The sequence below is a fragment of the Suncus etruscus genome, chromosome 9 (genome assembly GCF_024139225.1).
Source record: "Suncus etruscus isolate mSunEtr1 chromosome 9, mSunEtr1.pri.cur, whole genome shotgun sequence".
Taxonomy (NCBI): Eukaryota; Metazoa; Chordata; class Mammalia; order Eulipotyphla; family Soricidae; genus Suncus; species Suncus etruscus.
Genome location: NC_064856.1, coordinates 103,296,153 through 103,310,099, shown reverse-complemented (window position 1 = coordinate 103,310,099; position 13,947 = coordinate 103,296,153). Strand labels below are relative to the sequence as shown.

The 13,947-nt window shown below is 35.6% G+C and overlaps 1 protein-coding gene, 1 non-coding gene and 1 pseudogene across 2 annotated transcripts; 1 reads left to right on the top strand and 2 right to left on the bottom strand.

Annotated features, from left to right (window-relative positions):
- Positions 1 to 1,424: 1,424 nt before the first annotated feature.
- LOC126019771 (U6 spliceosomal RNA) lies at positions 1,425 to 1,531 on the bottom strand. Its single transcript, XR_007499394.1, has one exon. It is a non-coding gene; the product is annotated as a U6 spliceosomal RNA (small nuclear RNA).
- A 2,727-nt stretch (positions 1,532 to 4,258) lies between these two features.
- Positions 4,259 to 4,412, top strand: LOC126019181 (uncharacterized; annotated as a pseudogene).
- Positions 4,413 to 11,375: 6,963 nt separating this feature from the next.
- Positions 11,376 to 12,314, bottom strand: LOC126017747 (olfactory receptor 5AN1-like). The gene has a single exon (XM_049779800.1). The coding sequence runs from the start codon at positions 12,312 to 12,314 to the stop codon at positions 11,376 to 11,378; it is 939 nt and encodes a 312-aa protein (XP_049635757.1).
- Positions 12,315 to 13,947: the final 1,633 nt, after the last annotated feature.

Sequence of the window (13,947 nt, the reverse complement as noted above, 5' to 3'; positions counted from 1 at the left end):
AATTTCTGCTTAAAGAGAGTAAGACAAATATAAATCTGAAGACCAAGGAACCCTTTATAATTTTAAGCTTAGACTTAAATAAGAATTTGCTTATATATGAGTATATTTAGTTTATCATGTATTATTTATTATATTCATTAATGTGGATTGTAAAATCATGAAGCCACTTTTTATATTCTGCTACCATAAAGCATGACTAAGCTGGTGATGTTCAATGTGAACATTGCCACCTAATGATATATCATAACTTAATATTTATGAAATTCATTAAATAATTTGGATATTTTGATAAGTATTTTTTTCATAGTTTTGATCTGAAACTAAGATGTCTTACTGTCATTTCCTTGAAAATGTAGTTGTAGGAACTTTGGGTTTATATTTAGAGTTCTGCTAATATGATTTCAGATATTTCTTACAAAATGAGTAATATTCAATAAAATATTTTCAAAATGTAAGCAATCTCATATTTCATCCTAAAAACACAAATAATCAAAATATTTATTGTAAAGAGGTCTAGTTTTCTCAGGCATTTTCATTCAAACTTATCACTCATTATATTCCAGTAATATAGGCAATTAATGCATATTGTGTAAAATATATGATGCAACTCACAATTCTGGAAAAAAAAGAGTTGTGAAATGTTCTGTAGATGAACTATATCCTGAAATTTACAATATAGAAATTTGACCAGGGAAATAAAGATTTACACATGCTTACTCTCTTTAAGTTTTTGTTCATATCCCTTGTCTGCAAAGAGAGTTTGGAGAATACAGGTGACTGATGAGAATATTGCTTAGAGATTTTAACAATTTGGGTATAGTTAATTAAAACCTTTTCCAAATCTGCTATGCTAAGGGTATAAATTATTTCCAGATTTATATAAGCTCAAAGTCAGTTTTAGGAAGCCAAGAATATTGTGATATGAATAATTTAATATAACAAAGATAAAAGGGACTGCTTGATCAAAAACAAGTATGTTCAGTAGAGTATTTTTCTATCTCTATCACCCATGGTAATGTCTCCAAATACCAATTGTTAAAGATGACAATGGAGAGCTACCTGAAATATATCAAAATACCAACAAAATTGTCTCATAATCACAGATCAATTTAGCTACTTGAAAATTTTGTCTCTATGTTTTAAATATAGGCTAATTGTTATATAAAAAATAAGGTCCTCAAGGGAAAAATTACATAGTTAAAGGATCTTCAAGAAGAATGTTGGGAAACAGATAAACATGTTTTCATCTTAGATAATTCCCCTGAAAGTAAAATATATTACTAGGAAGCATATTTGGACTTAATTATTAATTTTTTTTACAATGTATAAGCCTTTATCTACATCTTCTCACTAGATATTACATTATTTTACTAATCTTATTTAACTGCTTAAAACATTAGTGTGTAAGAGTTCAAGATCAATTATTTTTAATGGAACACTTCACGAATTTGCGTGCCATCCTTGTGCAGGGGCCATGCTAATCTTCTCTGTATCGTTCCAATTTTAGTATATGTGCTCCCGAAGAGAGCACAAGATCAAATTCTTAAGAATTTCCTCTCACCACAAAGCACTAGCATGTTGAAAGTTGAGAAGTTCAGTAAGGAGAAAGGATGGAAAGATCCTTAGTTTAGAAAAGAAAATTGAAGCAAAGGAAGAGTGAAGAATTGGAGAAGTGGGAATCATAAATCTTAACCATACAAGTCTGAATAGCAGAATCAAATGGCTACTGAGATAACACAGTATCTACTGATGTCTCTAAATCTTGTCTTCTTATCTTGTTCCAAAAGTCTCAGTAAGACAGTTCTTGGCAAAAGATGAATTGTGTCTTCTGGAGTGATTATTTCAGAAAGACACTATTGCCCTTTAAAATGGGTCTTTTTTGTCATGCAATTGGCTGTTAGTCACAGCAAGAGGGATGCCTACAATGGGAATCCTATTAAATGTGGTATTAAGAGTAGAAGTGAAAGGGCAAAATACAGAAGAAGAGAACTCTAGACAGTTATTCTCTATAGAAATGGTTGTAATAGAGTTTTTGGCCCATTTGATTCCCTTCCCTTTGTCATGTCCCATCTGATTTAATTCTGAGCTTAACCATTTAAAATTTTTATAGTGTTTTTTATTTTAATAAACTTGGAATGATTAGAACTGTAGGCCCTTAGATCATTTGATGTAAGACCTTCGATTTCCAGATGTGGAATTTGAAGCCAGGGGAGCCATGAGATTTTTCTAGTATGACACTATTAGCTGATAAAAGGATAATAATGGATTTCTTATGTGGACAGTCCCCTTTTTACAAAGTGCTATCATATATGAATATAACCTTGTTTCCTAGACATTAAAAATCATCAAGATAACCATCTCAGATTTTATGTTCTCTGCATCAAATAAGAAAATCAAGACAGATTCCCTTAAGCTCTCCTCAGAGGGCTAGGAAGGGCCCCCTCCAAAAAAAACTGCCTCCTGGAGCTGCACAGGTCGAGAGGCCAAGAAAGACCGAGTGAGTAAGGACTAGCTGTGGGGGTCGGCAGGCAGAGAGCTGATACCTTGGTCTGCGGAGGATCTTTCCTGCTGTGCCCTTCATGACTCTGAGAACTTGAAGGGATCTGTTGGCTTTGCTGTATCTCTTTTCTGATTCCCTCAAGTGCTACTCAAAGGGCTAGGAAGGTACCCACAAAAACTGCTGAACAACCAGTGGGTCCAAGATAAAATCAAAGAGGAAATAAAAACTTTCCTGGAAACAAATGATAATGAAGACACAAACTACCGGAATCTATGGGACACAGCAAAAGCGGTCCTGAGAGGAAACTTTATAGCTTTGCAAGCACACATCAGGAAGGAAGAAGTGGCATACCTGAATGACTTAATGACGCAGCTCATAAAATTAGAAAATGACCAACAAAAGGAACCAAAAATAGGGAGACAGAAGGAAATAACAAAGCTGAGAGCAGAAATCAATGAAGTGGAAACCTAACAAACAATCCAAAAGATCAATGAAAGCAGAAGTTTTTTTTTTAAATAAAAAGATTGATAGACCATTGGCAAAACTCACAAAGAAAGAGAGAGAGAGAGAAACCTCATAACCTGTATTAGAAATGGAAAGGGGGATCACGACAGATATTGCAGAGATCCAAACGGTAATCAGAGACTACCTTGAGAAACTTTATGTTACAAAACATGAGAACCTAGAAGAAATGGATAAATTCTTGGACACTTAGATCCTTCCACGGTTAAGTAAGGAGGACATAACATATCTAAACACCCTCATCACTATTGAGGAAATTGAAACTGTAATCAAATGTCTACCTAAAAAGAAAAGCCCAGGCCCAGATGGATTTACTAATGAATTCTTTCAAACCTTTCAAGAGAAACTACTACTAATACTAGCCAGGCTCTTCCATGAAACTGAAAAAATGGAAACACTCCCAAACAGCTTTTATGAAGCCAACATCACCTCGATATCAAAACCAGACAGAGATGCTGCCAAAAAAGAAAATTACAGGCCAATATCCCTGCTGAATGCAGATACAAAGATCTTCAACAAAATCCTGGCAAATAGGATCCAATGTATCATCAAGAAGATCATTCACTACCATCAAGTAGGTTTCATCCCAGGAATACAAGGGTGGTTTCACATCCGTAAATCTATCAATATAATACACAACATCAACAACAAGAAAAATAAAAATTACATGATCATATCAATAGGTGCAGAGAAAGCATTTGATAAGGTCCATTCTTGATCAAAACTCTCAGCAAGACGGAAATGAAAGAAACCTTTCTCGATATAGTTAATGCCATCTACAACAAGCCAATGACAAATATTATCCTTAATGGAGAAAAACTAAAAACCTTGCCTCTAAATTTAGGTACAAGACAAGGCTGTCCGCTCTCATCACTCCTCTTCAACATAGTACTGAAAATGCTTGCTATAGTGATTAGGCAAGAAAAAATATCAAGAGAATCCAGATAGGAAAGGAAGAAGTCAAGCTCTCACTGTTTGCAGATGACATGATACTCTACTTAGAAAACCCCAAAAACTCTATTAAAAAGCTTCTAGAAACAATAGATTCATATAGCAAGGTGGCAGGCTACAAAATTAACACACAGAAATCAATGGCCTTTTTATAAACCAATAATGATAGGGAAGAGATGGACGTTAAATAGGCAATCCCATTCATATTAGTGCCACACAAACTCAAATATCTTGGAGTCAATTTGACCAAAGACATGAACGACCTATACAAAGAAAACTATACATATACTTACCTGGCAGGGGAGACACCATGAACACGAAGGTGGTTTTCCCAGGGTGAGGCTTATTCATTGCACTCCAGATGTGCTGACCCCTGCGATTTCCCCAAAGGTGGGAAACTCGACTGCATAATGGGGGGCTGCATTCGTGCTCTCCCCTGAATAAAAAAAAAGAAGAAAAAAAAACCTATAAAAGTCTGCTCTAAGAAATAAGAGAGGACACACAGAAATGGAAACACATACCCTGCACATGGATTGGCAGAATTAACATCATTAAAATGGCAATACTCCCTAAAGCATTATACAGATTTAATGAAATCCCTCTAAAGATACCCATGACATTCTTTAAAGAAGTTGATCAAACACTTTTGAAATACATTTGAAACAATAAACACCCTCAAATAGCTAAAGCACTCCTAGGGAATAGGAGTATGGGAGGCATTACTTTCCCCAACTTTAAAGTTCATTACAAAGCAATAGTTATCAAAACAGCATGGTATTGGAATAAAGACAAACCCTCAGATTAGTGGAATAGGCTGTGTACTCAGAGAATGTTCCCCAGACATACAATCACCTAATCTTTGACAAAGGAGCAAGAAATCCTAAGTGAAGTAGGGAAAACCTCTTCAACATGTGGTGTTGGCACAACTGGCTAGCCACTTGCAAAAAAGCAAACATAGACTCCCAGTTAACATCATGTACAAAGGTAAAATCCAAATGGATTAAATACCTTGATATCAGACCTCATACTGTAAGGTATATAGAACAACATGTAGGTAAAACACTCCATGACATTGAGACTAAAGGCATCTTCAAGGAGAAAACTGCACTTTCCAAACAGGTAGAAGCAGAGATAAACAGATGGGAATACATTAAACTGAGAAGCTTCTGTGCCTCAAAAGAAATAGTGCCCAGGATACAAGAGAGACCCACCATGTGCGAGAATCTATTCACCCAATACTCATCAGATAAGGGGCTAATATCCAAACTATACAAGACACTGACAGAACTTTACAAGAAAAAAATCTAATCCCATCAAAAATTGGGGAGAAAAATGAGCAGAAACTTTGACAAAGAAGAAATACAAATGGCTAAAAAGCACATGAAAAAATGGTCCTCATCACTAATCTTCAGGGAGATACAAATCAAAACAATGATGAGATACCATCTCACACCACAGAGATTGGCATACATCACAAAAAATGAGAACAATCAGTGCTGGCAGGGATGCGGAGAGAAAGGAATTCTTATCTACTGCTGGTGGGAATGCCATCTAGTCCAACCTTTATGGAAAGCAATATGGAGATTTCTCCAAAAACTGGAAATTGAGCTCCCATTCGAACCAGCTATAGCACTCCTAGGGATATACCCTAGGAACACAAAAATACAATACAAAAACCCCTTTCTCACACCTATATTTATTGCAGCACTATTCACAATAGCCAAACTCTGGAAACAACCAAGATGCCCTTCAACAGATGAATGGCTAAAGAACCTGTGGTACACATACACAATGGAATATTATGCAGCAGTCAGGAGAGATGAAGTCATGAAATTTTCCTATACATGGATGTAAATGAAATCTATCATGCTGAGTGAAATAAGTCAGAGGGAGAGAGATAGATGCAGAATATTCTCACTCATTTATGGATTTTAAGAAAAAGACATTTTTGCAAACATCCTCAGAGACAAAGAGAGGAGGGCTGGAACTTCCAGCTAATTTAATGAAGCTCAACACAAAGAGTGGTGAGTGCAGTTAGATAAATAACTACACTGAGAACTATCATAACCATTTAAATGATTGAGGGAACTGGAAAGCCTGTCTAGAGTACAGTTGGTGTTGGGTGGGATGGAGAGAGATTTGGGACTTTGGTGGTGGGAATGTTTCATTGGTGAGGGGGGTGTTCTTTACATGACTGAAACCTAATCACAATCATGTTTGTTATCAAGATGTTTAAATAAAGATATTATAAAAAAGCATGAAATTTGCTACCATACAAATTTCAAAAATATTTAATTTTTTGAAGGTATTTTACAAAATTAGGCAAACTTAAATTTAAAGTTGTACATATTCTCTAAAACTAAATAAAGAGCTGTTCTACACCAAAAAAAAAGAAATGAAAAAGAAAATCAAGAAAATAAAGAATACCAAAACACTAATGACAGTTGTATGAGTTCATCCAACTTTGGGTTCAAACACAGATACTAGTACTGGTCAATCTAAGTTGAGTTCTGACTCTCCTTTTGCTGTTTCCCTTTGCAGTAATTAATTCTTACAAATTATTTATAATCATAATTATGGTTATCATTTATGTAATGGGTTTCATTATAATAGGCAACTTTTAAAAGAATTTATTATTTATAATTTATTACAACAGAGTGGTTTACAAAGTTACTCATAATTGAATTGTAGACATACAATATACCAACTCTGATTCCAACATCAGCATCAATGACCCAGGTTCTCAACCATCCCAGTCTGGTGTGTCCTTGTCAGGCACATTTTAATATTTGGTTGCTGCAGTTTGGATCTCATGTTTCTTGTGTTGTTGGATTTTTGTTTGCTTCTATAGCTTATTTCTTTCTATTCCTTGTATATCTGAGGCTCATGTTTCTATTAAGTCTCTATTACTTATCTTCTGCTTCTTATCCCTCTCTCTCGATTTCTATTTTTATCTGTCCTCACAATATTCTGAGGTCATATGTGCTCTTGGTAGTCCTAAATTTTATATATCGCCTTTTCATATCCTATTATTCTACATACTATAGATAAGTAATATCATCCTGTTTTTGTCCTTCTCACTTACTCTACTTAATATGGTATCTTCCAGCTCCATCTATGTTGCACCAAATTGAACGATTTTATCATTCCTTAAACCTGCACAGTATTCCACTGTATCTATATGTTAAATCTTTATTATCCACTTATCTATCATTAAACACTGAGGTTGATTCCATATCTTAGCTATTGTGCTAAGTGCTGCAATAAATAATGGATATTTTTGTGTCCTAGATGTAGATACTCAGAAATGAGGTTGTTGAGTCAGGTGGCAGCTCAAATCTTAAGTTAGTGAAAAATCTCCATACTGTTTTCTATAGGGTTGAATTAGTCTGCATTCCACCAGCAGTAAATGAGAATTTCTTTTGCCACCTCTCCAATGACACAGGTTGTTTTCACTCTTTTTTAGATATATTCTATTCTAATTAGTGTACAATGATATTTCATTGTTGCCTTGATTTGAATTTTAGTAAGCATAAGTGATGATGACATTTTTTTCATGAATCTGTTGGATATCCATCAATCTTTCTCAGAGAAATGCCTATTCAGTTTCTGTCCATTTTTGGATGGGAATTAGATTTTTTTTTGTTGAATTCTTTAAGCACTTTGTATATCTTGTACATTATCTCTTTAATGTGTTGAGTTAGCTGTCTTTTACCTTTAGTCTGTATTACTTTTGTCATGCAAAAGCACTTTGTAGTTAGTTCCATTTGTTTATTTTTGAGTCTCTTGCCTTTGTCAATAGCACATATCATTGAAGATACTTTTTAGATACAATTATTAAATAATTCTGATTATATTTTCTTCAATGAACTATATATATTTTGGTCTTATCTCTGGGTCTTTGATCCACTTTGAATTGACTTTTATGTAAGGCATGAGATATGGAGCAAAATTTGATAGTTTTACAGGAAGTTTTCAGTTTCAGCCCCACCGTTTGATGAAGAGGCTTTTTTTTTAAACTCCATTTTATGCTCTCAAATCATTGTTAAGAATAAGCTGAACCTAATACATATGGAGATTTGTCCTTGGGTATTCTATTCTGACTCATTAGTCTGAGTTTATCCTTATTCCAGTACCATACTGTTTTGATAACTATAGCTTTATAGCATAGTTTCAAGTTAGGTAATGAAATAATTCTGTTTCTTTTTTCTCAGTCTGGCTTTGGCATTTTGAATATTTTTGAATTATTCCACACAAACTTTATTATTGACTACTCTAATTCCTTAAAGAAAGTCATCTGAATTTAGATGGGAATTGTGTTAATTCTAATTAGTAATTTGGGTAGGATAATCTTTTTTTTTTGGGGCAACACCCGGTGTTGCTCAGGGGTTCTGAGCTAGGCTCTCAGAAATATCTCCTGACTTGGGGGACCATATGGGATGCCAGAGGATCGAACAGTGGTCCATCATAGGTCAGCGGTGTGCAAGGCAAATTCCCTACCACTGCACCACCACTCTGGACCCTGGAAGATCATTTTAAACAATATTTGTTCTTCTGATCTATGTGCATGGAATAATTTCCATTTACTAAGGTCTTTTATCTTTCTTGAGTGATCCAGACTTTTCATGGTATAACATTCACACCTCTATTGTTAGATAGATTCATAGGTTTTTGGACACTTTCATTTATTTATTCTAAAATTGTTATTACTATTATATTTGGGTTTTGGGTCACCCTCACAAATGTTCAGGCTCCTGGATCTTCACTCAGGAATTACTCCTGGTGTAATTTTGTGCAATTTTATGTCCTCATAGCTAAGTGTAGATGAGTGACAAGGCATGATCAATGACAAAGAGGTGATTCTGGGTGTGTGGCTTTATCAGTGTAGGGCCTTGGCCTTTTCCCTCATCCCAAGAGGGCCAACTGTATAGCCACCATACCCATGACTTTTTTTTGTTTTTTGTTTTTTTGTTTTTTTGGGTCACACCTGGCAGTGCTCAGGGGTTACTCCTGGCTCTACTCTCAAAAATAGCTCCTGGCAGGCTCAGGGGACCATATGGGATGCTGGGATTTGAACCACTGGCCTTCTGTATGCTAGGAAAACACCCTACCTCCAGGCTATCTCTCCAGTTCCACCCTTGATTTTTTTTTATGGCTTGGTTTACAGAGTAAATAGTGAGCCTATGGAATCGTCCTGGTGTGAATCTGGTTTCTACTCAAAGAGATTCTTAATTTCTCTTTCAATTGCCTACTTATAATTGTCCTGTTCAAAAAGTTTTGGGAGCTTACCTGATTATAAGAATCTGTCATGTCTTCTAGGTTCTACAGTTTAAAAGCATAAAGTTTTCCATAGTAATATCCCATAATATCTTGACTTTGGAAAGATGTGTTATAATTTCTCCCCTTTGGTCTTTGACGCAATTTAGTTAGAAATTCTCTAATTTTTACGCACGAATCTAATTAAATTTGTGTCCATTTTGTTTATTTTTTTCAAAGAAGCACCTTCCTGTCTCCTTGATTTTTTTTGGTATTGCTTTCTTGGTATCTATATTATTGATTTCTGCTCCGGTTTTTGTAACCTATTTTTTCTACTACTTTTTGTTTTAGTTGTTATTCCTCCTTTTCTATGATGTGTCTTTTTAAGTCATCGTCTTGAACTTTTTCTTTGGAAGTCAGCATTGCTATGAACTTCCCAAACCAAATAATTTTTGCAGTGTCCCATAGATTCTGAAAGCCTGTACTTTTATTCTCATTTATTTCAAGTTGTTTTTAAAAATTTCTTTCTTGATTGTAATGTGTAAATTTAAAATAGCTCTTCATATAAACAATTAGATCATGTTGCCTTCTACTATTGTATGTGTCATTTATGCCTTCTCACTCAGAATTATCTCCAATATGCTATGCTGCATTACTCATTTTTTTATTTAAAATGTATACTTAAGTTCAATGCCACCATTTATGGATTTGTTTGTTTCTTAAATAGAAAAAATAATGAAGAGTTAATTTCCTTGCCTATAGTAGAAATATATAAATACTTTTGTTAAGTTCTCAGAGTTGATCAACTTCACCCATCTTATGCCTTGAAAGAAAGGTTACATTGTAATAAAGAGTTAGAAAAAATTTTTGGCTTTATATTTTTGGGTTACACTGGGCAGTGCTCAGACATTACTGTTAATTCTGCACTCAGAAATCACTCTTGGCAGGCTCATGGTACCATATGGTTGGTATGAGTGTTGGCTGAGTTCAAGGCTTGCCCTATGCTGTGCTATTGCTCTGGCCCAAGAGTTAATTATTTAACTTAAAACATGCTAGTAATTATGCAGCATCAGAAGAAATGAAGTCATGAAATCTATTATGCTGAGTGAAATAAGTCAAAAGGAGAGAGATAGATGCAGAATAGTCTCACTCACCTATGAATTTTAAGAAAAATGAAAGATATTTTTGTAATAATTCTCAGAGACAAAAGGGAGGAGGGCTGGAAAGTCCACCTAACGTCATGAAGCTCATCACAAAGAGTGATGAGTACAGTTAGAGCAATAACTACATTGTAATTATCCTAACAAAGTTAATATATGAGGGAATTAGAAAACCTGTCTAAAGTACAGGCCAGGGTGGTTTGGGGAGGAGTGAGATTTGGAGTATTGGTGATGGGAATGTTGCTCTAGTGAAGAGGTGTGTTCTTTACATGACTGAAACCAAACTACAATCATAAATGTAATCAAGGTGTTTAAACAAATATATTAATAAAATAGACATTAAATTAATTCCCAGAGTGCAGGGCCAGTAGGATTGGCTCAATATATCAAGCTCACCACAAAGAGTGATGAGTGCAGTCAGAGAAATAACTATGCTGAGAACTATCATAACAATGTCAGTGAGTGAGAGATGTAGAAAGCCTGTATTGAATACAGGCAGGGGTTAGGAGAGGGCATTGGTAATATGAAGGCTGCATGGTGAACAGCATGAATGTTAAGAATGAAACTTAACTACAATTATGTTTGTGAACACAAGGTTTAAATAAATTAATTAATTTAAAATATTCATGCTAGTAGAGTCTGTTGATGTAATGGCATTTGGACCTGGACATACTTTTTGGATACTCCCACTGTAATAACAGTTGAGCTTGGACATGCCCCCCTGTAATGCTAGGTATGAAAAGGAAAACTTTGACCATTCGTGAAGGGTGGCAGTATAGTGACTTGTCAGTGGGAGTGAGGGTGGCATGGTGGTAAAGCAGGTAAAGCCTGCTTTGTATCATCTATCTCTCTATCTTTCTCTCCTGAATTTGGGAATTAGAACCTCTGTTAAATAGTTCTTTCTTTATTCATGTCATCAATGTTGTGGTCCATATTTGTATATAGAGTTGTGGGCTTAGGAATTGTTAAAGAAAGACTTTGTGACCTCAGCAATGCCCTCTCTTCTTTGGAAGCTTCTTCATGGCATCTTTAATTTCCCTGTTCCTCAGACTGTAAATCAAAGGGTTCAACAAGGGGATCAACACAGTATAGAACACTGATCCAAGTCTGTCAACAGTTGAAGAGCTTCCAGTGCTGGAACTCAAATAAACAACTATACTTGAGATATAAAAGAAGGAGACAGCTGTCAGGTGAGAAGCACATGTGTTGAAAGCCTTGATTCTGCCTTTAGCTGAAGTGATCTTTAAGATAGAGAGGACAATATAGACATAGGATATCATGATAGGCAGGGCATTGGTTACTTCAAAGAACAAGGTGACTATAGCCAGTATGACTCGTGAAAGGAAAGTGTCATTACAGGATAAGTTTAACAATTGGGGCAAATCACAGAAGAAGTGATTGATGATATTAGGTCCACAGAAGTAAAGTCGAAGAATGGCACACAATTGGGCTACAGCACCCGAGAGTGCAGCCACATAGGATCCCAACACCATCTGAACACAAAAGGTGGGCGACATGATTGATGAATAGAGGAGTGGCTTACAAATGGCAGCATAGCGATCATAAGCCATGGCTGTCATGACACAAGACTCACTCAGGCCCATCCATGAAAAAGCAAAGTATTGAACAGTACAACCCATGACAGTGACAGTTGACTGCTCCTGGAAGAATCCTGAGAGCATCTTGGGGACTGTAGTGGTCACATAGCAGATATCTATGAAGGACAGGTTGCTGAGGAAGAAGTACATGGGTGTGTGGAGGTGGGAGTCCATCCTTATTAATATAATAAGGCTCAGGTTCCAGGTCAGAGTGGTAATGTACATTAACAGGAACACAATGAAGAGCACCATTAAGATTCTAGGCAAATCTGAAAACCCCAAGAGAATGAACTGGGTGATTTCTGTAACATTTCTTCCCTTTACCATTGTCTTGTTGCTCCTAAATTTATGAAAGAAATAAGAGAATACTTTATTTACCCAGGAAGAACAATTGCACAACAATATTTCTTTTTGCCCTTCTCCCTCTCATTAGTACTTGTTAAAGAAAAATGCTTCCTTGATCTTGGAAGGTATCCAGCTTTTTCATCTCAAATTGTCAAAAGGTAATGCTTGGCAGTTCAGGTTCTCAATCATTTTCTAAAGTCTACAAAATACATAATGTTAATGAATTAATTATACACTTTAAAACAACAACAGTACCCATTTCCTGCCTGAAGTCTCACAGAGCCACACACATGCCTGCACCTGGGAACTTGTCATTCTGTCTTGGGCTGTAATACGCCACCTCCTTGGTCAGGGATTGGCCAGCTATATGTCCACTGTGGAGGCTGGATGATGTGGTGTAACTGCATAACAGAATACTACATATCTGTAAGGAATGATGAAATCAAACAATTTGTTGCAACATGGATGGGACTGAAGATGTGTTCAGTAAAGTAAACCAGAAGAGGAAAAACTAAGGATGATTTCAGTTATATGTGAAATTTAGAATAACAACATGAGGGCATGCAATGGTAATGGGGAGCTACCTAGGTCACCCTTGGTCACAGAGTATTTGTAGAAGACAAGCAATAGTGGAGGATAGGAGGGAAAGAGACAGGTGAGAAGCAATGAGGGGCAGAGATCAAAGCAGTTTAGGTTCATTGGTGGTATTAAGGAATGATAGAGCTAAACATTCAAACCATACAGCTAACAGCACTGAAATCATGAGACCCAAACTTTAACAACAGAGCTTAAAAAGTGTATGTCAAGATGACTAAGTGTGTGTGTATGTGTGTGTGTGTGTGTGTGTGTGTGTGTGTGTGTGTGTATGGGGGAGTGTTGAGGGAACCTAGGAATATTGGTGAAGGAAAATTAACACAGGTGACAAGATTGGTGTTGGAACATTGCCTAAAACAAAAACTCAACCATGAATAATTTTATGTCATACTGATTTAAGAAAAAGTGAGTAAAACCAAAAATTCCAATATTGATATAAGTAAATTATAGAGCATTGTTTTAAAATAATTGCTTTGTATTGGAGAGAGCACATGAGGATTTAAGAGCTTGCCTTGCAAGCAGCCAACCCTGATTAATCCCTAGATGGTTATTTGAGCACTGCCAGAAGTAATATCTGAAGCAGAACAAGATCAAGCCATTAAATAGCTAGGTGTGGCTCAGCCCCCATCTAATAAAATAAAATAAGTGACTATGATAATCAACATACATATAACTGCCACTTCATAATTGTAACGTGTAAATGACTTCCCTACAGAAGAATTTTGAAATACCTCAATACCTCTTTACTTCCATGTGGTAATCAAAATGTAATTAAAACATTTTATTCTGTTTTTAATATGTTTTGGTTTGTCACATATGTGTGTAGGACATGTCTGATGGTGCTCAAAGCATATTATTTTTATGGAAATTAAAATAGAATTTTACCGTTTATTATCAGATAGGGTGAATTGAATGATAGTAATTGATTCAATAAATTACATTAATTTGAATGTCAAACCAATCATAAAGGCTGGAATAAGACTTGATCATGAGTGTTACCTTATGTATCCATTACTTATTT

Excerpts from the sequence above, each read along its gene's own strand:
- LOC126017747 (XM_049779800.1), bottom strand. The coding sequence starts at position 12,314 with ATGGTAAAGGGAAGAAATGTTACAGAAATCACCCAGTTCATTCTCTTG.